Here is a 25,010-nt window from a genome sequence, read left to right as displayed (position 1 = left end):
TTATTCCTATCCAGGTGGAAATGGTGCATACTCAGACCTGGTGGCTGATAATGGTGTGCCCCTCTCCTTTCCTAAAAGAGAGTTTTGATTGTGGTTAATCTATCTCTACTATTACATGTTAGATCTGGTGGTGGCAGTTAAGTTGATCAAAGGTTGCAGGATCAAGAGGAGCCACATTTAGATTGTCACTGAACTAGATGAGGAAGGGGCATGTCCATGCCATACTATTGCTTCTGGATGCAGTAGTTGCATGTGACGTGCAGTTGTCCATGGATTATATTAGGTGCAGGCATTTTTGGAATCGTAGATATGAGGGAAATAGCATATATGTTTATGGGGCAGTCAAGGTGAAAACGCTAGGTGAACATCTATTGTATTGTCTCCACAGCACCCCTTTTCTACCACCTTCTCTACCTTATCCTCCTGATTGTATCAGGACCCATCCTTTATGTACCTTCCCAGAGAATCTGGGATTAAGGTGGAGGAGGAGAGATGAAAAATCCTGGCTGCATTCAAGCACCTGATTTATGTGTTCCTAAGGCCCAACTGTATGCTCCTTGGGTTTTGTGAGACACTGCCATCTTTATAATAAATTCCTTTTTGCTTAAGCTTGTTCAAATTGGGTTTCTATTACTTACAGACAAGAGTCTTAACATATATAATACAGGAAAAACTTTATGCTGGACATAGGCCATACAGAGTAGAGATAACAGAGGCCCTGACAGCAGAAGGAGATAGTGGATGTCACAGACTACTGGTTAAAAGTGTGGGCTTTGGAGCCAAGATCTGGGTTCCAATACGAGCTCAACTCCTTACAAGCTATTTAACAAGTTACCTAACCTCTTGAGCCCTACTGTATCTGTGAACTCATCAATTTATTCAACAGATTTATTTGGTATCAACTACATCCGGGAATAAAGCTGGGCACTGAGAGAAAGCAGTTTTCAAGACAGTCAAGGAGCTTAGAAGGGAGATGGTAATGACACTTACCTCAGAAGCTTGTGAAGATTAAATGACATAGTAAAGTGCTTAGCATAACTGACACAGAAAGCGCCTAATAAATGTTAATTCTCATCATGAAGGGTAGAGAGAAGCAGAAAGAGGTTGCATGGAGAGTTCATATTAGACTCAGTCTTATGGCATCTTCCACCTAAGTTAGTAACTAGCTGTTCAGTTTCTGCAAGAGGCCCACTTAGCTTTCTTTATTGGCCAAATCCTTGGGGCCTGTTTAAGAGGCTATAAGCTCATATGGTTAGTGGAACTAATTCATTAGAACGTCTAATGAGGCTGCCATATTGCTTATGTTTCTTGAGCCAGCAACTGGCTAAATAGCAGGGAGGTCATTAGATTAGTATAGGAAACAATGACACTGGTTCTCAACCCTAGTTACATTAATATGTATATGTAACATACACATAATATATATACATAAAATATGTACACATTAATATATATGATACTAATGTATCACGTGGGAGCTTTTAAAAACAATACTGATTATAGGAATGGGACCCAGACGCTATTTTTTTTTATTTTAAATTGTGGTAAAATACATATAACATAAAATTTACCATCTTAACCATTTTTGAGTAGTAAAAACTACCAGTTCAGTAGTGTAAGTCTAGTCACATTGTTGTGCAACCAAGAGACTAATTTTTTTTTTTGAGGATGAATAGCCCTGAGCTAACTACTGCCAATCCTCCTATTTTTTCTTTTTTTTGCTGAGGAAGACTGGCCCTGAGCTAACATCCATGCCCATCTTCCTCTACTTTATATGTGGGACACCTGCCACAACATGGCGCTTGCCAAGCGGTGCCATGTCCACACCCGGGATCCGAACCGGTGAACTCCGGGCCACTGAGAAGCGGAATGTGCGAACTTAACAGCTACGCCACCAGCCTGGCCCAGAGACTAATTTTTTTAAAGATTTTATTTTTCCTTTTTCTCCCCAAAGCCCCCCGGGTACATAGTTGTATATATTTTTTCAGTTGTGAGTCCTTCTAGTTGTGGCATGTGGGATGCTGCCTTAGCATGGCTTGATGAGCAGTGCCATGTCTGCGCCCAGGATCTGAACCAGTGAAACCCTGGGCTACGAAGTAGAGCAGGCGAACTTAACCACTCGGCCATGGGGCTGGCACAAGACTAATTTTTTTAAATGGCTCCCCAGGTGATTTTAATATGCAGTCAGGGTTGAGAACCTTTGAGCTGGAATGGAGACACCTTACAAACCCTGGTTAACTTCCTGAGCCTATTTCCGCGTTTGTAACATGCATGTGAGTGAGTCCTTTTCCAGTTCTTCATCTGTCTATCCCAAGGCCCTGCTCCTATTTGGCCCATCATCTATACTGTACTTTTTCATTTCTGTCTTGAGCTCTTGTCATAGACCCACCTTTTCCCCAACTACTATGACTTCAGCTCCTTCTAAAGGCTGTAGTCACAGACCTAATTCTGTCATCTCATTCTTTTATCTAGTGGTGCTCATTAATGATGGCACATTTTAAATGGGTTGTATGTTGTCTTATCCCCCAACTTAAACACTTTCACCTCTGAAGCTCACTTTATTACATCAACTAGCACCTTTTGGGCCAGTACCTAAACTGTTCCACCAACAGACCTCACATTGACTCACAGGTTGGGTTCAGTTTTGTCACCTCTTTATGACTGTTTCTTCTTCTCTTAAAATAGTGATATGTGAGGTCCCTTCAGTAGTCATTACTATTATTTGAGCAAGGCTACTATGTATCAGGCATAGTGAAAAGCCCTTTATATGCTTTTTCATTTAGTCTCAAAACAACCCCACTGAGGCACTTATCCTTTTTACAGATAAAGAAATTGAAGCTGAAAAGTTAAGTAATTTTCCCAAGTTCACAAAACTAGAATACAAATCTAGGTCTGCTGGACTCCAAAATGTATCTGTACTAACTGTAGTAAGAATCAGGGCCCATTTCCAAACCAGCCTGATATCCCAAGTGCAGGTTTAGTGGGAAAGTCACCAGAGATATCTAACAATAAGCATAATTAGCAAATTAGGGACAGGGGTAGCTGCCTTTACATATCTCATTTAATTCAACCACCTCATTTTACAAATGAGAAAATAGAGGTTTGAGAGGTCTGTGAATCAAAAAACCCATGCTTGTCCCACTATGTACCTTGTATCCTCCCTTTAGGGATCACCTAAAGATAGAATACCTCAGAGTCACTGGGTCAATAAACCAAGGTAATAGATTTTTAAAAACACTTTAAAAATTCTCGTTTAATTTTGAATATTTCTGATAGTTCTCTTACTCTTCCTCCAGGGCTGTTTGCATAAACATATGCATGATTCTTCTACCTAAATTATCAAATGAACAAGGGATCTGACCTCATTTGACAGTTTCCCAAGTGACTGTAGTGTGGTGAATGAGCGATACAGGAGGGAGATTTCCAAATGCACTTTTTTCCTAAAGGTGGACCATAAACAGTGTCAATATGAAAGGAAATACTACCTAATAAGTTTGTGCAATGGGCACACTTTGAATCCCTGCTCATACCATAAACAAATACTTCTACTCCTGAAATTATGAAACAAACACTGGGCACAACCTCATGAAAGATATATAGAAAGTGTACATGCTAATCCTAATAACTAGTTGAAAATCTATTCTAAATGTATTTGAATTATTATTCATGCAGTGCATCCGAGAGTCAGTATGTCCCAGGGTTTTTCCCATGAGCTTTGGAGTCAGATGGACCTGGGTTTGGATCCAGGCTTCATCATTTACTAGCTATGTTACCTTGGTAAATTCTTTAATCTCGCTGATCCTCAAATTTTCTCTGTAAAGTGGAGATAGTAACAGACCTAGCTTAGAAGACTGTTTTATAAATTAAAAATATCACAGGTAAAAACCTAACAGAATAGGTACTCAGTAAATCATAGTGACTATTACAATTATGGCTCATTTACAAGTGTGGAGAAGAGGTCCAACTCAAAATTTGTTTGAGTTATAAATCAAGAGGTAACACACAGCTTGGTTAGTTTGTTCAGCCAGCATAATCTATAGGACCAAATTTTAAAGTCTGCTAACTTACATATGGTAAATGAAGAGCCAGTTTAAGCCAGATGATTGCAGTGACTATGACAGCATTTTAATAAGATAGCATACTCATTTTAACACAGCCTTTATTTTCTGTTTCAAAACAAAATTTCCAGGAAACAAAATACTTATAATGGTTGGGTACAAAGGAAATAAAAATCACAGTTTCAAAGAACCAAAATCAGACAACTGCTTAAAGACAGAGCACTTGGTTTACCAAAAAAAATAATAAAAATAAAAAGTTAATGTCAAGAAAGATTAAAATTAAGAACATTCTATATAATGCTACATTCCCCAATTAAGAAAGGAGATTTCACATATACAACTAAATGTTAAGTGTAGAGAAGTGGCTGAAATTCTGCATACTTCATAGTAAATTATGCATGAAAGTTTATTATTTGCATAAACTTCCTGAGTGGTTCCCATGCTGCACTAGGTCTACATGCTTAATATTCATATCAAACAAATTACAGCTTTAGGTGATTGAGCATGACAGACCTTGAACAACTAACTGCACTTTCCGATCAGTCACTATTTCTGCTGAGGGTCTGTTCTGAACCACAAACCTCAATCTGAAATCTTAAGTTATAGTAGAAAAGAAATGCAACTAAAAAAAAAAAAAAACTGGAAGGATGACAAGCACACATTTATGAGTTTATTTTACACTGGCACATTTTTTCTCTAGAACTCAGTTTCTCACTTCCCCTCTTGCTTGACTTTTAGCCTTTTTGTTTGAGTTGTTTTTTTTGAATTAAAAGAAAACCTGCCAGAATGGGAGCTGTTGGTTTGTACATTCTTCCAGCTATCTCAGCTGAAAATAACTTCAATGTAACCTAGCTACTATCCCAGGCCACTGTCTATGTTGGCTGTCAAGGACCCTGACCAATGTTTGTGTTCATCCTTTGCATACAAAGACTATTTCCAGGGTGACCTGAAAGCATTTGGCTCCCTAAAAATTTCATACTAATTTCACTTCAAAGGGTTTCACCAAGTTTGAGTGGTCACCATTTTACAGTCTGGATTGTTTTTTTCTTTTTAAAAAAAATTCAGTCCCAGAAATTACATTTACCAAATCAATGGCCTTTTCCACACCACACTCCAGCCCCCTTTCTGGTTCATCTTCTAAACAAAGGGGGGAAAAACAAGTCCCCATAAACTAAAGAATGAAAAATGAACAATCTAGTCTAGAAAATGGACTGCATACCCACCTCAAATATCTCAAGTTTTTCTAAACCAAAGAGAAGATTAAATAACTGAATCCCAAACTGATGGCAAATATACCTCAGGAATGTACTTGTGCATGATGTCTGAAATACGGTATTTACTAACATTAAATATGCTGTAGTGTTACACAGTAAACATGTGAAACAAGGAACATGTGGTTTACAAACATTTGCTGAGTTTTCTGGGGAAAAAAAGGAATGCATCATTTTCATCACTCAGAAAAGAGAGCAAAGAAGTCAATGCCTCCAATAAACTTTAGAGATTGGATAAACGGTTACCACCAACTACAATTCAACTAAAAGCATACAGCCATTTTAAGGTAACAAAATATCACTGCAAATACCTAGCAGTATGCTAATATGCTGAATGACAGGCCACTGCTGTAGGATTTGTCAAATATTTCACTGTGGTAGTTAAAGCAATTTCAACCATAGCCCTTTAGGCACAGACAAGAAATGCATCTCTAATAAAAGATGCAAAGTTACAGGCACTGGACTGTCTAATTTAGATACTTTCTTACCATTTGTTTATTTTACAACTAAGTCCTCTATTGCCACCAGCTGGATTTATTCTCTGTTGTCTATTCCCAGATCCCCAAAGCTTATTTTGTAGAGGCACATGGCTCTCGTCATTTAAACACAGATTGGTGGCAGAGTGATAGTACCCCTCATCCCAAATCATAGCACTGGGACAAGGAGGCAGGCCAGATTTATAACCTGAAAGAATACTGAGAATCAAGGCAAAAAAGCAAGTTTCACAGGCAGTGTTTACTTGTGCACCCCAAAACAGCACTGAAAACGAGGTAGATAAACAAAAGTAATTGGACTGGAATTAAATCTAGGGTTCTAAAATGATACATCCCATCATACTGTACATAACACTCCACACTCAATCCAAAAATCGCAGCAGAAAAGTGCTTTTTAAACTTTCACAGATAATTTTGCTGTCAAACCATTAGAATTCATGCTTGATATAAAATTGGCAAGAAAAGGATGAAAAACAGAATGGGCATTTGTTATATTACAGCAAATTACCTTAAATAGAGATTCAAGACTGCTACAAATATACATAGGGTTATTTTCATTAGGTTTACACCAATACTGGTTTCATATTCTTATGATGTTACAGCCAACTTCACAAACATAGCAGCAGGTACTTCATGATGAAATGCTCACATTGCCACATATGGAGATACAGTACTATTCATCAGACTTGGACTTTGAGAAGTAAACATGGTGGTTGGACATACAGACTACCCCTCAAATAAATTTTACAAGCAGGATGGTTTAGTACAACTTTTTTCTCTTCTACAAGAAGGAAAATGAAAAGGACAGGGTTGTGTCTTGTTTGGACATGGGTAGTAGGCTCTTTGTTAAGTAAGAAGGGAATTTCTGAGCTTTGCCTCAAGAACTAATTACTTCTGGGGAGGAAAAGTACCTCAGCAAGGATGAAAACAGCACTATTATATGATTTAGCAAAATTATAAAATAATGCAAAACCCCCAGGTAGAAAACTAGCCAATATTTACAGTCAAAGTGACTATAATCTGAATCAAACATTTAAGTAATGGGAAAGAATAAAAATCCACAGTGGTGTGAAGAACACTGTTTTCTTCATTTCTGCACAAACTCACTTTTTTCTGTATTTTTAAATTTACGTTACATATACATAATGTATACATAACATATGTTAACCCAGCTACTGCAGTCAGCATGGAGACAGCTGTACACTATTCACCATCTTCAAACTTTAGAAGACTACTTTTCTTTCCAGCAAAAAATCTGAAAAGATTCTAAACATTACAAGGCACTGCAAAAGTCTGCAGGCGAACAAATGATGAATTATATATATAAAACAGAGGTGGTGGCAAAATGTGGGACATATGATGTAGAGCAGCCATTAATAAATGTAATTGTGCATGTCATCCATGGAGCTTTTTTCATCCTGGGGTACACTTTAAAAGGACTGCGACTACAGAAGAAGAGATCTTAAAACCTGCAGTATTTTCACTTTATAGGTTGTAAGTCTCAATGTAATTACACAAAGCCAACTCTTATAATGAAACACGAGCAGTTTTAAAGAATTTCAGATTTTAGGTGCATTGTTTTTGTACACGTGGAAAACACTGCAATGCAAGCATTTGCATTACACTAATGTCCAAAACTCACTTCAACTTGAAAACCAAAACTGTAGAAGAAATTTCAAGAATCTGTACATAAGATTTAGAAAGACTCATCCAAACAAGAGTATGTTTTATGAAAAGAAACTGTGGCTCCTATCAACAGCAGTTCTCAAAATGCTGCCCTAGATGCCCCAAATGATGGCGACAGAATCTTCATGATGGCAAGTGTGATCCTCGGGTAAGTAATATAAGACACATTTTTTGAAAAAGGGTACTGAATGTCACAAAGTAGACTGTGCGAAAAAAAAAAAGTATATCCATTAAGTTTTCCTCATTACCTGGCAAGCTCACGGGGTAAAATTTTTAGAGGAATATAGAGGAAGATCTGTTAACAGAAGTATTAGGTGATAATTTGGAATGTTTACCAGTAGACGGAACTTGTTATTAGGTAAACGTGTACTAGAAATGACCTTGAAATCTTCGGAGTGGAAAGTAATCATTTTAAACATGTATATGTGGTAGTTGATAAATACCATTTAAGAATTCTATTGGGTTTCACAGACTGAGCATTAGGTAACTCTGTGACCAGCCTTTTAACATTATTACAGTTAACCTTCTTGAAAACTATAAGTGTCTATTTTGACATTGCCTCCCCTCCTCCTAAAACTGGATAAAACCCAGTAAAGTGCAACTTGACAGTGATCTCTCTCAGATTCTAAAGAGGCTGCCAAAATCATCTAAGATCTAAAATCATCTAAAATGCTATAGATACTAACAAGAACTTATAACAACTAAAAAAATGGTAATCCAAAAAAGCTAAGGGCAACTTAAATAGTATCCTTCAAGGGTCTGCTATCTCACTGCACGACAATGTATACCCCACATCTCTTAGAACCCTGTAAAGCCAGTGTTTCATGTGTAAGTCTCAAAACCTACAAAACCTACTGTGTCAAGTAAATTTCATTTCAGAAGAATGGATCAATACAGGTGAAACTTGAATTGTCTTTCTTAGGAATACAAAGATTCCCCCCAAAATGAGATTCATATCAGCTGCAATATATCCCTTGCAAAAGAATGCAAGCCAACCAATGCCTCTCAGATGCTCAAAAACAATGTAATGTGCACATGAGAAACAAGGAGCTAACTGCTTTGAATTACTATTGAAATCCTAAAGCAGCTACAGTATCTGCAGAATCAAGGAACTGTTACAGTTCTGTTTTTTACCTTTCTCTCCGCCTCACCTAAAACAAGGCTTCACTCCTACTGCTGTGAAGACGGGAAGAAAATCACATTAAAAAGGGCTCATGTTCTATAATGGTTGACAAAGTTATTCTAATTTTATACACCAAAACATTTCCTGCAGCAAGTTACCCTGCCTTCTGTGAAAGGTAAACCTAAGATAAACATGTGAAGAATCCCATAAGACTCCGGCTGTTGGAGGGTCTCTCTTCATCCACGTTTGGGGAGTATCAATTTAAATAGTTTTTATACATTTTAAAGAAAAGTATCATCCAGCTGCAGATAGCAGAAGTAAAAACTGGGGGCATCTCGGCAGTGCATGGAAAGTGTCCTGGAAATGGTAATGCTCGAGCTGAGCTTATTAAAGCATTCTGAACGGTATTTTTAAAAAATCAAGTATCAAAGAGGATAGGTTTTGAAGTGAAAAAACATTTCTACGTGCAGTGTTCTATGTACAAACTGCAAAGTTCTACAGAATGATGAGCTATATCAAATACCACATTGGAACAAAAAAAATACAGTAAAAAGTAAACTCAAACAAGGGAAAATATGGCAGAACCTAAGAAGAAAGTTTAATATCTTAGGTGTCCTGAAAATAATTCTGAAAAAATCTCCCTTTTCTTCATCATCTACTCTGATTCATTTGGGACCAGGAGGGATCGTGGATGGATTCTGCACTGATGAAGCTGGAAACGCCTGCAAATTCATCCCCGGCTGGAACGGTGCCCCAGATTGAGTAGGAATTACTACAGACTGTTGTGGTGTTCCTGAAATTCCTACCCACTGTACTGGATACCCTGGCCCCCCGACAGCATTATACTGACAAACATGGGGCATTCCATATGAGGATAATGGCCTAGGAAATGAAGGGAGTGAGAGTCCTTGTGGCAAGGAGGTTGGGGCAGCTCCACGGATTTGGGACAGAGAAGAAATCCATGTTGATGTGTAGCCCATAGTAGATGGAGTATTCTAACAAAAAGACAAAAAAACAAATCAGTTTATTTGGTAGATGCTTTTACCCATCTATATTCCTTCCTATTCTTTTTGGCTTACTACTCCCATTACTCTCATTACTATGAGTGCTTACCATTTTTGGAGCACCTTTGTGTGTGCTAAGCATAGTTACTACCTTATTTCATTTCATCTTTGTAACTGCTCTGCAAGGTAGGCATTTTCAGATGAGGAAACAGAAGCTCAAAACTGGGAACACCCAACACCGCTAAGCAAGTTAATAGTGAGGTGAGGATTTGAACACAGTTCCAGCTAACTCGAAGGCCCCTGCTAAATCTCTGTTCACAGTTTAGTGTCTCTTTTCCTCATGCTAGTACTATTCTTCTATTTTTATTTCTTTCTGCCAGTCCCAGGCATTCTCTCAGCGCCACAGACAATAGCCTATCTTACTGCATAATTCTTGGGAAACAGAGGAGCATGATTTAATGTGGCACAGGGGAAAGAGCCTGGCATACAGTAGGTGCTCAGTAAATGTGATCTCCCCACCCCTTTCTAGTCACTATCTTAAAGTCTGACGTTTCTGTTATATTTTTGAAAATTTAGATTCAAGACAATTACGTTTTGGGCAGTATTGAGAAAATATATTCCTGCCTGACTCATATTATATCATACTGTGATTATGCATATGTATAGAGATTACTGAAATCCTATGCACATGGGAATAATAAATGTAATGGAAGTAAATAATTCTCACTTAAAAGAGAGCTTGGTATCAGACCCAAATGCTTAGTTCTTCTAAATTGAATGGTCAAGCTAAAACTCTTTCAACTAACGTTTCAAACTAAAGTTACGATAAAGATTTTTAGCTTGACTCAAGAATGAATGACGATATCTCTTGAAGTGAAAAAAAAAAACATTTATTCAAAGTTCCGTAATCCCTTCTTCATATCAGTGTTTTTGTTCTGTTAAAGTAAAATTAAATTTAATACTTCTGATTCAAACCAGCACATACAGTATGATCACATTTTCATAAAATTATTTCCACATATTCATAAACAGACATAGAAAGACATCTGGAATGCTGTTTATCTAAATTAGTGACAATTATTTCTGGGTGGTGGGATTTAAAGATGGTATTTTAAAATTTGTACTTTTCTGCATTAATATTCTTCAACAAACATTATTTTATAAACAAGAAGAATGAAATTTTTATTTTTAAGAAAGACTGAATTGGAGATGCCTTGTTATACTTAATCTTCTCTTGGATATTTCAAAGGCATCTCAGATTCAAACGACCAAAACCAAACATATGATCTTTCCTCTACCAAAACGCACTGCCAGTTCATTTTCCCCATCTTGGTGATTGGTACGCTGGAATGATAGCCAGTTATACCTCCCAGAAACCTAACCTTGACACCTCCCCTCTGCCATACATCCATTCTATCACTAAATCTGGTCTATTTTCTCTCTTAAACATTTTTTGGAATCTGTTCACTTCTCTTCATCTCAGCTTTTCTTTATCTAGATTACTGTGACTAACTCTTAATTAGCCTACCAACAGCTACCCTTATGCTCAATCATCTCTTCTTGCTTCAAGTCAGAGTGATCTTTTCATTTTTTTTTAAAGATTGGCACCTGAGCTAACAACTGTTGCCAATCTTTTTTTTTTTCTGCTTTATCTCCCCCAAATCCTCCTGGTATATAGTTGTATATTCTAGTTGTGAGTGCCTCTAGTTGTGGCATGTGGGACGCCACCTCAACATGGCCTGATGAGTGGTGCCATGTACGCGCCCAGGATCCGAACCAGCGAAAACCTGGGCTGCCACAGTGGAGTGCACGAACTTAACCACTCGGCCACGGGGCTGGCCCCCAGAGTGATCTTTTCAAAAGGCAAAGTGGATCATGTCAACCCTAGGGCTTCAATGGCTATCCATCTTTCCTAAAATAAAGACAAAGTTCCTTGTCATCACTGCTTTTAAGACCCTACCTACCTGGCTTAGATTCGCTGTGCACTGACTCTTCTCTTTCTCTTCACTTCAGCCAAATTGACCTACTTTCAGTCCTTTCATGCTCCCTTTCCTCATTCAGGGCTTTTGCATATGCTCTTCTTTCTGGTTGGAATCATATTCCCTCCCCTTTCACCTAGTTAACACCTACTCATCTTTCAGATCTCTGCTCAATCATCACTTTCTCAGGGAAGCTTTCCTTGAAACCCGTTTACTAGGTCAAATTTCCCTTACTGTATGATATCCTGTATATCTCCTTTGTAGTCCTTATTACAGCGGCAATTTTATATTTATTTATACAAGTCTGTTCATGTCTAACTGTCCCACTAGAGTATCAGTTCCATGCGAACAGGGAACATACTTGTTTTTGCTCATCAAACCCAGTGCCTAGCACAGGACCTGGCACATAATTGTGACAAAATTTTCTAAGTAAGGCTACAGAACAGTAACATGCAAGAGCATTAGATAGCGAGATGGGCTCTCCACACAAAGACATAATCAACTGGACCTAAAAATACAAAATAACTACCATATGTAGGGTACTACTATGTGCTAGGCACTTTATAGGTGTTACCTCATTTAATCCATGCAGCAATCCTGCAAGGCAGGTCAGTATTATCCCTATTTTAAAGACATGAAAATGGAGGCACAAATGACTTAACTAAAATCACACAACTAGTAAGTGACTGAGCTGACACTGGAACCCAAGTCTGTTTAAAGATCTTCATCACTTCTATTCATACTCCATTTTCTACCCACTCTTCCTCCAAACATCCCCTATTATACTGCAATAAACCACCCTGTTTCTAGTCTACAAAAGCCTCCATTCACACCCTACTCAGAGGATCTCCCACTGGCAGCACAAATGCATTTCTGCCTTGAAATTTGCCTCTAAAGCCTTCCAGTTTTTACAATGGTGATACTATCAGTATATAAGTCAGTGCCAGGAGTAAGATAAATACACAGAGCCCCCAAGCTTACATAGCTTACTAGTTTGGGAAATCTAGGCTTTTGAAAATTTTTATTCAACATTAAGACTACATGTATTTTCAGACTTTCTTTACCAAACTATATGCAGTGACTATCCATAGACGAATACATGTACACAAATTAACAGACACACACAGATATGTCTCTTTCAATTGTGATGGTTTAGATTCTAAGTTCTGATCTACATTTTAACATTTACTCATTTTAAAAGAATGACACTTACTTTAAAAATTCAAACACAGAAAAGTACAAAGTAAAATAAGGCCCAAATTCCACCATCCAGCACATTATTAATGGCTTTTCCTATTTCTAGGCATATAAACATATATCTAATGTATATAATTTTACATAAATACTATATAAATACTGTGCCCTCTTCCCACTCCAGAATGCATTGTGGACATCTTTTTACATTTCAATTGCATGTACACCTAAGGCCATATGTAATTAACTAGGCATCTCGCCCATAAACTTAAGACACTTTTTAAAGATTTTTTTTTTTTTTTTATTTTTTCCTTTTTCTCCCCAAAGCCCCCCCGGTACATAGTTGTGTATTCTTCGTTGTGGGTTCTTCTAGTTGTGGCATGTGGGATGCTGCCTCAGCGTGGTCTGATGAGCAGTGCCATGTCCGCGCCCAGGATTCGAACTAACGAAACACTGGGCCGCCTGCAGCGGAGCGCGCGAACTTAACCACTCGGCCACGGGGCCAGCCCCAAACTTAAGACACTTTTTATAATATTCTAGCTTAAAGAGCTTTACAATTCTTTTTCATACTGAACAAATAATATAACTTATTGGCCCTAAGAATATTGATGTACAACATAAGATAGCTTTTCCTCAAAACCCAAATTCTTCTGGCAACACGGGATTGAATTAACCCTCACTCCAGATGCTTTTTTTGATACTTGATGGTTTTTTTCAGGTATAATAGTCTAAAACAAGGGTCAGCAATCCATGGCCTGCCACCTGTTTTTGCCAATCGAGTTTTAATGGAACAGCCGTGCCTGTTCATTTATGTGTTGCCTATGGCTGCTTTTGCACTACAAGAACAGTTGAGTAATTGCAACTGCATTTACTAACTGGCCCCTTCCCAGAAAGTCTGCTGACCTCTGGTCTAAAAGATGATTTGCTCAAAGACATATGAATCTAGACAAGGATAAAAGTCTTCATGTTGTCAGGTCACACCACTCTCTCATAGTGACTGTAACCATAGGCCTAAGTAAATCAATTTTTATGGTTTTAGTTCTCATAAATAAAGAAGATTGGGTATAAACCACTTACTTCATGTACTTTGTTCCAGTTGTCTGTCTCTACTTTGTGTTGACTCTGTTTAAGTTGATTTAAACTTGGCTTAATAAGAGAATTTCCCACTGTTTCCTTTGTCCAGTCATCCACCAGTTTGTGTAAGTCATCTGTGAACATCCCCTTTTTACTAGCTGGAGATTGCTGGCATGATGCTGCATTACTCTCCACACAGAGTGGATCTATAAGAAAAAACAGGGAAACCATGAAAAGGAATTAAAACTGATAAATACTCATCTTTGGTCAACAATGCAGTTGACAGAACCACACATGGGGTACAGATAGGGTAATCAGACATTTTAGTTTATCTGGGACAGTCCTGGTTTAAAGCTGTCGTCCTGAAGTAATTACTAACAGTATCCTTTTCACTTTCAAAAGTTTCCTCTTGTTTGGATAGAAAATTATATGGTATGGTCACCTTAGGTATAAGTCAAATATAATGAATAGTATCTCCAAAAAATTAGTATCAACTCTAATCTTTTCATCAGTTTCCTCAGATAGATACTTAGAGAGAGGAGTTAAAAAACAATCACAGAATGTTAAAAGTGGAAAGAACCATAGAAGTCTAATCCAAACCACTTGTTTTATAATAGGGAAATGAGGCCCAGAAAAAGTAAATTGTCAAGCCTGAGTTCTTGCAATTAGTTACCAGCAGAGCCAGGCCTAGAACTCTAAAGCCTAGATGATGACTCTCTCTTTTCAGTATACCATACTGACTTTCAACGAGCTTCAAAAAAGTAGAATCTCATTTAATTTTTTTACCAATATTTGTTTGTTAATGATAAAATGAATGTGTATCTAGAATAGCGGAAACAAGGATGCAGATGGTTTGTGAGCCTCATGAGTTCTGGAGCACAAGATGTCCAAATACAGAAAAGAAATCAATTACAGATGTCGCCATCAGTTTCCTAATCTGAATGTCACACTAAGTCCTTAAACTATTTAGTACTATTACAAACTTCTACTAAATCATTCTCAAAGAACAGACTCATAAACTTCCAATTCCTCTGACTGATTTACAAGCCAAAACTTACAGAGTGGGTCTAAAATGAATTTTAGGAAATACACTTGTGAAATTTAAGCACAGTAACATTTTCAGGGATTTAATAAATAATCATGTGAAGATTTCTTGTACATTTGTTATGGCATTTTTTTTAATTGTGAAAAAAATATGGAATATGCAAAAGATACTGCAAAGCCTCCATATTCGAAGTACTCTTCTTTAAAACTTATAACAGGCCTGTGACATAGGTTCAGCAAATATTCTATTTTTGGGAAGATTGGGATCCAGAAGGTAAACAGCTGGGGTTATATGCTGGGGCTAGAACCCAGGTATGCTGGCCATTAGGTCAGTGTGCTTTCCATTGTATCATGCCAACCCATGCAATAAACTGGGAAATGGATGAGGAAATTGCTTAACAAGGAGGAACATGATAATCTCAATGATTGCTTATACATAGTGTGTGATTCTCTATGAACTCTGCACTACTAAAAGCTTAGATTCAAGGAGATGAAATATTAAATGGAAATATATTAGTGAAAATGACAAGAATTTAATGAATTAATTGGAACATATTCACATATACAAATGAGTTTTATAAAAGTCATGTTTACTAATTTGAGGCAACCATGATATACCAAAATGACATACCAATCTTATTGGAATTCCTACTTTTCTAAGACTTAAAGCCCAAAGACACATGTCAGCCCATAATAAAAATATCAGTTTTTCCTGTTATCACTCTTCACATTCATCTAATTCTCTGCCAATTCCAGTAAAGGAACAAAGAGCACAATAATGGTGGGGAAGACTTTGGAGCTGAAGCCTTTATAGATTGTGTACCGTGGAAAAATATCAGCAGGTAGGAGTAAAGAGGAGAAGATAGCCAGAAACATATGCACATCAGTGCCAGCATTTTTGCTTACGCAGCTTCTCCTAAGGAGTATTTTTGTGCTCATTCCTTTCAGTTTCTAAAAAATTTATTGCGTAGAGATAAATTTGAATGTCACTCGTTTAAGAATATTTCCGGACTAAGGGAAAAACTCAATGTCAAGATTCTTCGTGTGTACCACTCTGGTGGAACAAGTGATCTTGAACACTCAATTGGCAGTCAATGGTGGCTGCTGCACTAGTGGCACAATAGCCAACAAGTGGAGGAAGAAATAATTAACAAACCAAAACAAGTATCTAAATGAAACAGGGTCTGAGGCAAGACTAATTCTAAGTAGGCAACAGAAAGATATATACACACATACCTTCCAAAAGTTACCAAGAACAATGTGCCATATGAGAAGAAGAAAATGTTATTTGAATGTTATTCAGTGCCTAATTATGTTTTACACACGGAAGGAACATTTATCTATTGATTTCATTTAAAATTTATTCATATCTTACTATAAAAGACCACTTAATTTAAAGTTCACAAACAAAAAAGTACCCAATCAATGCACATTAAAATAAGTACTCTACAAATGTGTTTTATAATAGGTAATAACATTACTTATTAACTTCAAAGATGCTCTTTAATATTCCTTTCCTACTGATGAAATTAATAAAACCAGAGTTCAGTCCTTGGTGATCTTGTTTTTTCCCCCCACAGTGATGCCTAGATTTAGATAGTTTCAGTGATCACCCAACTGCAAATGTTTCTATCTATTATCTCAAATTTTGACCTCTCTTCAATCCAGTCTCACAACCAACTCCCAAATGTGTTTTTTCACTTGGATGTCAATAAATTGTTCAATTCAATACACCTAGAGTCAAACCTATCATGGTCTTGGCATGACAGTTCGCCTAAATGTCATATATCTGTTAAAGATACCATATTTTCTTCAAACCACCCAGACTCAGATCCTTTGGATCTTCCTACAAACACACATGACCCATTCATCACCACGTCATACCAATTCATCCTATACAACATCTCTTGTCTATTTTTATTTCCACAATTCTCTAAGCTCTTAATCATCTCATACATGAACTGTTATGATTGCAATGATCTAATGGACTTACTCCCTGGCACTAGGCAAGATATTCTTCACATTGCCACCAGATTAATATCAGTTAAATGCTACCTTCAGATTTCATTCTTCTGCTCAAAAAAACAAAAACACTTGAGGGGCCAGCCCACTGGCGTAGTTTGCATGCTCTGCTTCAGTGGCCCAGGGTTCATGGATTCGGATCCCTCAAGCAAAAAGAGGAAGATTGGCAACAGATGTTAGCTCAGGGCCAGTCTTCCTCACCAAAACAAAACAAAACAAAACAAAAAACACCTTTAATAGTTTCTTAATACTAACAGTGGGTTTTCAACTTGTTTAGGTGGCAAAGTCCTTAGTAGTCATGGTTGTCTTTGCAGAACAGATATGTTATCTTACTTATTATCCTTAAACAAACACATTATTCCATTTATTAAGCTTAAATAGATAATTATGTGTTAAATCAGATACATTATCTTTCACTAAACTATAACATAGATAAACTGTGGCAGTTGCCAAGTTTTTTAAAAAAAAGTATCGAGGAAAACTCTTCTAATGTAAACCCTACATTTCACCCAACTGTTATATTCTCTTTCTCCCAAATAAAGAGTGTGATAAGAAAAAAGTATTTGAAGAAATATTAGCTGAAAACTTGCTAAATTTGGCAAAGGACATAAACCTACATATTCAAGAAGCTCAGTGAACCCAAAACAGGAATAAACACAAAGAAACTCATGCCTACATACATAATAATTGCTGAAACTGAAACAGAAAAATTGCTGAAAATTAAAGAGAAGGAAAAAGTTCTGAAAGCAACCAGAGAAAAACAATACATTTCATACAGGAAAACAATGATTCAAATTTCTGTGAATTCCTCATCACAAACCAAGGAAGCCAGAGGGAAGTGGCATAATATTTTTAAAATGCTAAAAGTTGTAACTGTCAACCCAGAATTCTATATACAGCAAAAATACCCTTTAGGAATGAAGGTGAAAAAAGACATTCTCAGATGAAAAAATGTTAAGAGAATTTGTCACCAGCAGACCTGTTCTCAAAGAATAGCTAAAATATGATCTTCAAACAGAGGGAAATTACACCAGTAGGAAACATGAAAGAGCAGGAATGAAGGAAGACCAACAGAAATGGTAGATATCAGGGAAAATGTATTTTTTTGAGTTCTGAAACTCAAGAAAAAATGAAAGTTATAACACTGTGATGGAGTTTTCCACACATGTAAATGTAAGACATAAGACAATTATAAAGAAGGAAGAGACCTATATGGATGTAAGGTTTTTACATTCCTCTTCAAGTGGTAAAAGATTGATTTTAAGTAGACTGAAAAGTTAAGTATGCATATTATAATCCCTAAAAGAACCATTAAAAAATATACAAAGAGATACAGAAAAAAACATAAAAGACAAATTAAAATACCAAAATATATTCAGGCGAAATAACAGAACAAACAGAAACAGATTTAAAATACAGTAGACCAAAATCCAAAAGTATCGATCATTACATTAAATATAAATGGTTTAAAAATAATTGAGGGACCAGCCCCATGGCCAAGTGGTTAAGTTCGTGCGCTCCGCTTTGGCAGCCCGGTGTTTCACCAGTTCAGATCCCGGGAACGGACCTGGCACCGCTCATCAGGCCACACTGAGGCGGTGTCCCACATGCCACAACCAGAGGCACTCACAACTAGAATAGACAACTATGTACTGGGGGGCTTTGGGGAGAAGAAAAAAAAAGAAGATTGGCAACAGTTGTTAGCTCAGGTGTCAATCCTTAAAAAAAAAAATTGAAAGACAGATCACCAGAATGGATTTCTTTTAAAAAAAAAAACATAACCATAAGCTGTCTGCAAGAAACTCACTTCAAATATAATAATATAGGTAAGTTAAAACTAAAAGGCTAAAAAAGATACACCGTGCAAACACTAACCAAAAGAACGATGGAATGGGTATTTAATATCAGACAGAGTAGACATCAAAGCAAATAAAAATAACCAATAAAGAGAGACACTACATAATGATAAATGAGTCAATTCACCAAGAAGACAGAACAATGCTAAAAGTGTGTTCAACTAACAAAATAGCCTCAAAATACATGAGGCAAAAAATGACAGAACTGAAAGGAGAAGTAGACAAATCCACAATTACAGTTGGAGTCTTCTACACTCTTCTCTCAGTAAACAATAGAAATAGTGGACAGCAAATGAGCAAGGGTATAGAATAATTGAACAACACCATTCAAACCTCTAAATCTAACTGACATTTATAGAACACTCTACTCAACAACAACAGGGTATACATTATTTTCAAGTGCACATGAAACATTCATCAAAATAGACCATATCCTGGGTCATAAAACCAATCTTAACAAATTGAGAGGAATCAAAATCATTGAAAATATGTTCTCTGACCATAATAAAATTGAAATACAAATTACTAACAAAGAGATAAGAAAAATCTTGAAACACTTGGAAAACAACCCACTACCAAATAAACCATGGAACAAAGAGGAATTTTAAAAAATCGGAACTGAAAAAAACCCTGAAAATACAACATATCAAAATTTAGGGGATGCTAGAGAACAAAGCATAAACCTTAATGTGCAAATTAAAAAAAAATTAGGAGGTCATGAGATCCCAGAATGGAATGCATCTGTCAAAACATATAGAAGTTTACAGCACAAAGGGTGAACTTTAATGTATGAAAAATTTAAAAATCATTTAGGAGGTCAGGGGATTCCAGGATGGAATGCAGAATGTGACAAAAACATCTAATCATATTACAAATGTATAAAGGAACCTCACATAAAGGGGTACGTGAACAAGTGCTGATTTATATAATGTTGGAAATGAGTGGCACCTATAATATTAAAGGCAAAAGAAACTGTACATAAGCACCGTATTCTGGTTGGTAAAGGTGTTTCTCACAGGGGTGTAAGTTAACAATTCTGAAACCACTATACCCTACACTGGAATTGAACAATTAAGTAAATGGATGGAATATGGCAGGAGCCAGGTTTCTCACTGTTGGAGTGGGAGCTTACAGATAAGCAAGGAAAGAAGGCTATAATGATCCATATGGTACATTATGACAGTTGGAAATATCAATATGATGCATGTTTACCTTAATAGGATATAGATGGTTACATATAGAAATATTCATAGATGTGGAGATATATGGGTTAGTATGAATACATATATTTCCTTATCTGTTAGCTAAGATGGCCTAGAAGCAAGACACCCCAGTAGCAATGAGCACATCAAGGACTCAGATCTTGGTTTCTAATCCATTCACCAATAAAAGGAATTAGGGCTCCTTGTGGAAATGGTGGCTTCAAGTACTGGGGTAGGAAATATACAAGATAAGACTGGAGCATTTTCTGGTGCCTCTAAGTAAAGAAGTGTTCAAAAACAAATTTTCTACAAAATAACTGACTGGTACTCCTCAAAACTGCCAGGGTCATCAAAAACAAGGAAATTCTGAGAAACTTAAAGCCAAGAAGAGTCTAAGGAGACATAACCTCTAAATATAATGTGGTATCCTGGATGGGCTCCTGGGACAGAAAAAGGATATAAGGTAAAAACTAAGGAAATCAGAGTAAAATATGGACTTTAGTTACTAATGTATTGGGTGAGGAAGATTCACCCTGAGCTAACATCTGTGCCAATCTTCCTCTATGTTTTGAATATGGGATGCCTCAAGAGCATGGCTAGTGAGTGGAGTAGGTCCACATCTGGGATCTGAACCCACGAACCTAGGATGCTGAAGTGGAGCATGTGGAACTTGAACCACTTGGCTAGAGGGCTAGCTCCCAGAGGTCATTTAAAAAATTCTTAGTAGATGCAGCCAAAGTGGTGCTTATAGGAAAATTTATAGCGTTAAATGCTTGTATTACAGAAAGATCTCACATCAATAATCAAAGCTTCCATTTTAAGAAACTAGAAAAAAGAGCAAAATAAAAACACAGCTTGTAGAAGGAAGGAAACAATAAGGATAAAAGCAGAAATCAATGAAATTAAGACAGGAAAACAATAGAGAAAATCAATAAAAGCAAAAACTGGATATTTGAAAAGATCAATAAAATTGATAAACCTTTATTAAGACTGACAAAACAAAAAAAAGAGAAGACACAAATTACAAATATCAGGAATGAAAAAGGTGATGTCACTACAGATTCCCAGGGTATTCAAAAGATAATAATGAACAACTCTAAACACAAGGATTCAACAACTTAGATAAAATGGACCAAGTCCTCAAAAACCACAAACTACCAAAACTCACCCAACAGGATAATCCTATAAGTAATATTAAAATTTGAATTTGTACTGAAAAACTTCCCCCCAAAAATCTCTGAGCCCAGATGGTTTCATTGGAAAATTCTTCTAGACATTTAAAGAAGAAATAATACTAATTCAACACAAACTTTCTCAGCAAATAGAAAAAGAGGGAGAACAACTTTAAAAAATGCAGAGTAGGGACTAGGTGAACTTGCTTTTAAAACAATGAAAATATGGGCAAAACAACTAAAACCAACCATTTCAGAACTCTGACAATTATCCAAAGACACAGAAGGAAATAAAAATAATTTACCCAAGACAAACTACAGTCATGTGGCACATAATGACGTTTTGGTCAACGATGGACTGCATATACGACAGTGGTCCCATAAGATTAGTACCATATAGCCTAGCTGTGTAGTAGGCTATACCATCTAGGTTAATGTACACTCTATGATGTTCACACAACTATGAAATCACCTAATGGTGCATTTCTCAGAATGTATCCCCATCCTTAAGCAACACATGATTGTACTGAGATCTGTGACATATTAACTTGTGGCAATTCCCATCCTCCCTCCTTCCCAGTTCAGTGTTGTGGCAGCCAAAAGCCAGCAGCATTGCAGACAATGGAGAGATTAGACCTCTTTTTGAGCTCCCTTAAAAGCACGATCCCCAGAGCACAATCAATATTTTGTCTGAATTTGCAGTAACCTGGAAAAATCTCTGTTCTCAGAGTGTGTAAGATATTTGATTTCACTCAGAGCTCAGCTCAGCCTAGCCAAGCCTGGGTGTGGTGGGTTTGGGGAAGAATCGGGGGCTACCCTCCAGGGCATTACTGAAACAATAGGAGAATGTTGGCAACAACTCAGATGCCTAAGGCTATGACTTCAGTTGGGGCAAACAAGAGCCTGGTCTAGAACTGAAAAGGAATTCTAGGACAACTAGATGAACATAGGAAACTTTAAAAACCTCTGACATATTCCTGGGAATATAAATGTCTGCAATGCCAGGAAAGACCTGAGAAAGAAGAAGGTACCAGTCACTCAATTCTGACTGAACTTGAGTTTCTAGACAAACAGGTGGTAAATTCAAAGCTTGTCTTGTAAACTGAAGCTTGAAGGCATGCCTTCTTACATAAGGATCCCCTTGGCAAAAACATCTAGACAAGACATTTAATGAAATCTTCAACCACTGGCTAGCCACTAAATGTACTGGCCAAGGTGTGAACCCTAGCATACTAAGCTTAATATAAAAAAAATTTTTTTTAAACTTAGCAAAGAACTCAATGGTCATACACTGCAGGGAATACAGAATCAGTCTGGGATTGGGAAAATCACTAAACAAATAAGTAGCAACAAGAAAATGCAACAGAAATAATAAACAAACAAACAAAATACAGCAATAACACCAAACCTTGTTGAGGAAGGGGGCAGAAGAATCTCGTACCAGAGCTGTTTCAATATATTATCTGTAACATGCAGTTTTCATCACAAAATTGAGAGACATGCAAAGAAACAGGAAAGTATGCCACATACACAGGAAAAAAGTCAACGAAAACATCCTGAAAGGGACCTAGATTTTAGACTTGGTAGATAAAGCCTTTAAAATCAGCTATTCTAAATGCATTCAAACAACTTAAGGAAACTAAGCCTAAAAAATTGAAGGAAAGTATAACAATGTCTCACACCAGATAGAGAATATTAGTAAAGAGCAAGAAATCATTTTTTTTAAAAAAGAAATTATGAGTTGAAAAGTACAATAATTGGAATAAAAAATTCATGAGAGGGGCTCAACAACAGATTTGAGTGGGCAAAAGAAAGAATCAGCCAACAAGAAGACCAGTTAATGAAAAAATCCACTCTCATAAACAGAAAGAAAAGAGAATGAAATAAAATGAACAGAGTCTTAGAGACCTGTGGAATACCATCAAGAATGACAAAATATGCATAATGGGAGTCCCAAAAGGCAAAGAGAAAGGAGCAGAAAAATACCAATGAGATCCATACCTATACATATCATAATTAAACTGATGAAAGTCAATGTGTCTAGGCATGGATCTTTTTAAGTTTATTCTGGAGAAATTAGAAAAAGAAGAGTAAACTAAACTCAAAGCAAGTAAAAGGAAGGAAATAATAAAGATTAGAGTGGAAAAAGAGAAGAGGAAAGCAATAAAGAGAATCAATGAAACCAAAAGTTGGTTCTTTGAAAAGATCAACAAAATCGACAAACCTTTAACAAGATTGACCAAGAAAAAAAGAAAGAAGACTCAAATTACTAAAGTAAAAAATGAAAGAGGGGACATCACTACAAATCTTACAGAAGTCAAAAGGATTATAAGAGAATACTATGAACAATTGTGCACCAAGAAATTATATAACTTAGATGAAAGGGTCAGATTTCTATAAAATCAGAGACACTGACTCAAAAAAGAGTAAATCTTAACAGACCTATAACAAGCAAAGAGATTGAATTCGTATTTTTATAACATCCACTATATAGAACCAAGACCCAGAGGGCTTTACTGTTTCATTCTACCAAATATTTAAGGAAGAATTAACACCAATCCTTTATAAATCCTTCTAAAAAACAGGTTACAAAAAATGGCAAAACACTTGAATAGGCACTTCACCAAACAGGATATATGGACTACAAATAAGCACAAGAAAAGAATGTTAAACATTACTAACCATTAGGGAAATGAAAATTAAAACATTATACCACCACACACCTATTAGATTGGCTAAAATAAGGAATGCTGATAATACCAAGTGCTGAAGAGCATCTAGAGAAATTAGAAGTCTCATACATTGCTGATGGGAATGGAAAATGATATAGCTGCTTGGGAAAACATTTTCACAGTTTCCTAAAAATTTTAAATATACATATGACTCAGCAGTCTTATACCTGGGTATTTTATCCAGGTGAATTGAATACTTATGTTCACCCAAAAAGCTGTATGTGAATATTTACAGCAGCTTTATTTGTAAAGCCCAACACTGGAAACAACCCAAATGTCCCCAACAGGTGAATAAATAAACAAGTTATAATATATCCACACCATGGAATATTACTCAGCAATAAAAAGGGCACAAGCTATTCTAACACAAAATGAAGAATCTCAAAGACAATGTTCTGAGTCAAAAAAGCCAGTTTCAAAAGGCATGTTTTTACCACGAGATCCCATGCTTCTGGCTCTTGTTGATTTTAAGAGGTAGTGTAGTATAGCGCCTGACAATAAGCTTTTTTGATTGTAGTCTAAGTGACTGACATTAAGCTTCTGAATGCCAAAGCATCCATTTCAAAGACATCCATCTAGAATAAACATATGGAAAGCTACACAACTAGATAAAGTGCTAGGCCACCCTACCCATTAAGTTTCCCTTTTAAAAAGCCTGGTTGACCTAGATAACTGATCATGTGAGTGACCCTACTTTTCCCTTCCCACACCTTAATTCCGACTCTTGGTTTTAAATTAACCAGTCAAGAGTGAACCTGTGAAACCCTAGGTACCCCACCCACGATCCCAATAAAGGCAGAACCCCAGGTCTCTCTCCCTTCCCCCTCAACTTGCAACCTCTCGCTGTGTGTCCATAGGCATGCCATGTACCATCCAGAACCTGTGAATAATAAACCTAGTTTTATCAAAGTTCCCTGATAGTTGTTGCTGAGGCACATCTTGCAATCATAATAAGAACCACAAGAGCGGGTCCAGCCACAACGTTGCCTCCAGTCAGGGGAAAGGTTGAGGGCATTCCTAGCTGATGGCATCACTGTTGATAGGCTGAGACACAAAACAGGTGGACACCTGCCTGGAGAAAAGTCCACCAATAGGCCAG

General features: G+C 36.8%; 1 protein-coding gene and 1 long non-coding RNA gene across 8 annotated transcripts in view; one reads left to right on the top strand and one right to left on the bottom strand.

Annotated features, from left to right (window-relative positions):
• Positions 1 to 25,010, top strand: part of LOC102148059 (uncharacterized) — a 36,095-nt gene that overhangs the window by 3,354 nt on the left and 7,731 nt on the right. The gene's annotated exons all lie outside the window — the stretch shown is intronic.
• Positions 4,104 to 25,010, bottom strand: part of WNK3 (WNK lysine deficient protein kinase 3) — a 169,150-nt gene continuing 148,243 nt past the window's right edge. For all 7 annotated transcript variants that reach the window (XM_023633604.2, XM_070257336.1, XM_023633601.2 and 4 more), the window contains exons 22-23: positions 13,887 to 14,089; positions 4,104 to 9,627 (exon numbers count right to left, since the gene is read on the bottom strand). In XM_023633604.2, coding sequence (XP_023489372.1) covers positions 9,298 to 9,627; positions 13,887 to 14,089 — 533 coding nt within the window. In that variant the 3' untranslated portion in view covers positions 4,104 to 9,297. The remainder of the gene's footprint in view (positions 9,628 to 13,886; positions 14,090 to 25,010) is intronic.

Source organism: Equus caballus, chromosome X (genome assembly GCF_041296265.1).
Source record: "Equus caballus isolate H_3958 breed thoroughbred chromosome X, TB-T2T, whole genome shotgun sequence".
Taxonomy (NCBI): Eukaryota; Metazoa; Chordata; class Mammalia; order Perissodactyla; family Equidae; genus Equus; species Equus caballus.
The sequence above is the reverse complement of the archived record's forward strand: the minus strand, read 5'-3'. Positions and strand labels throughout refer to the sequence as shown.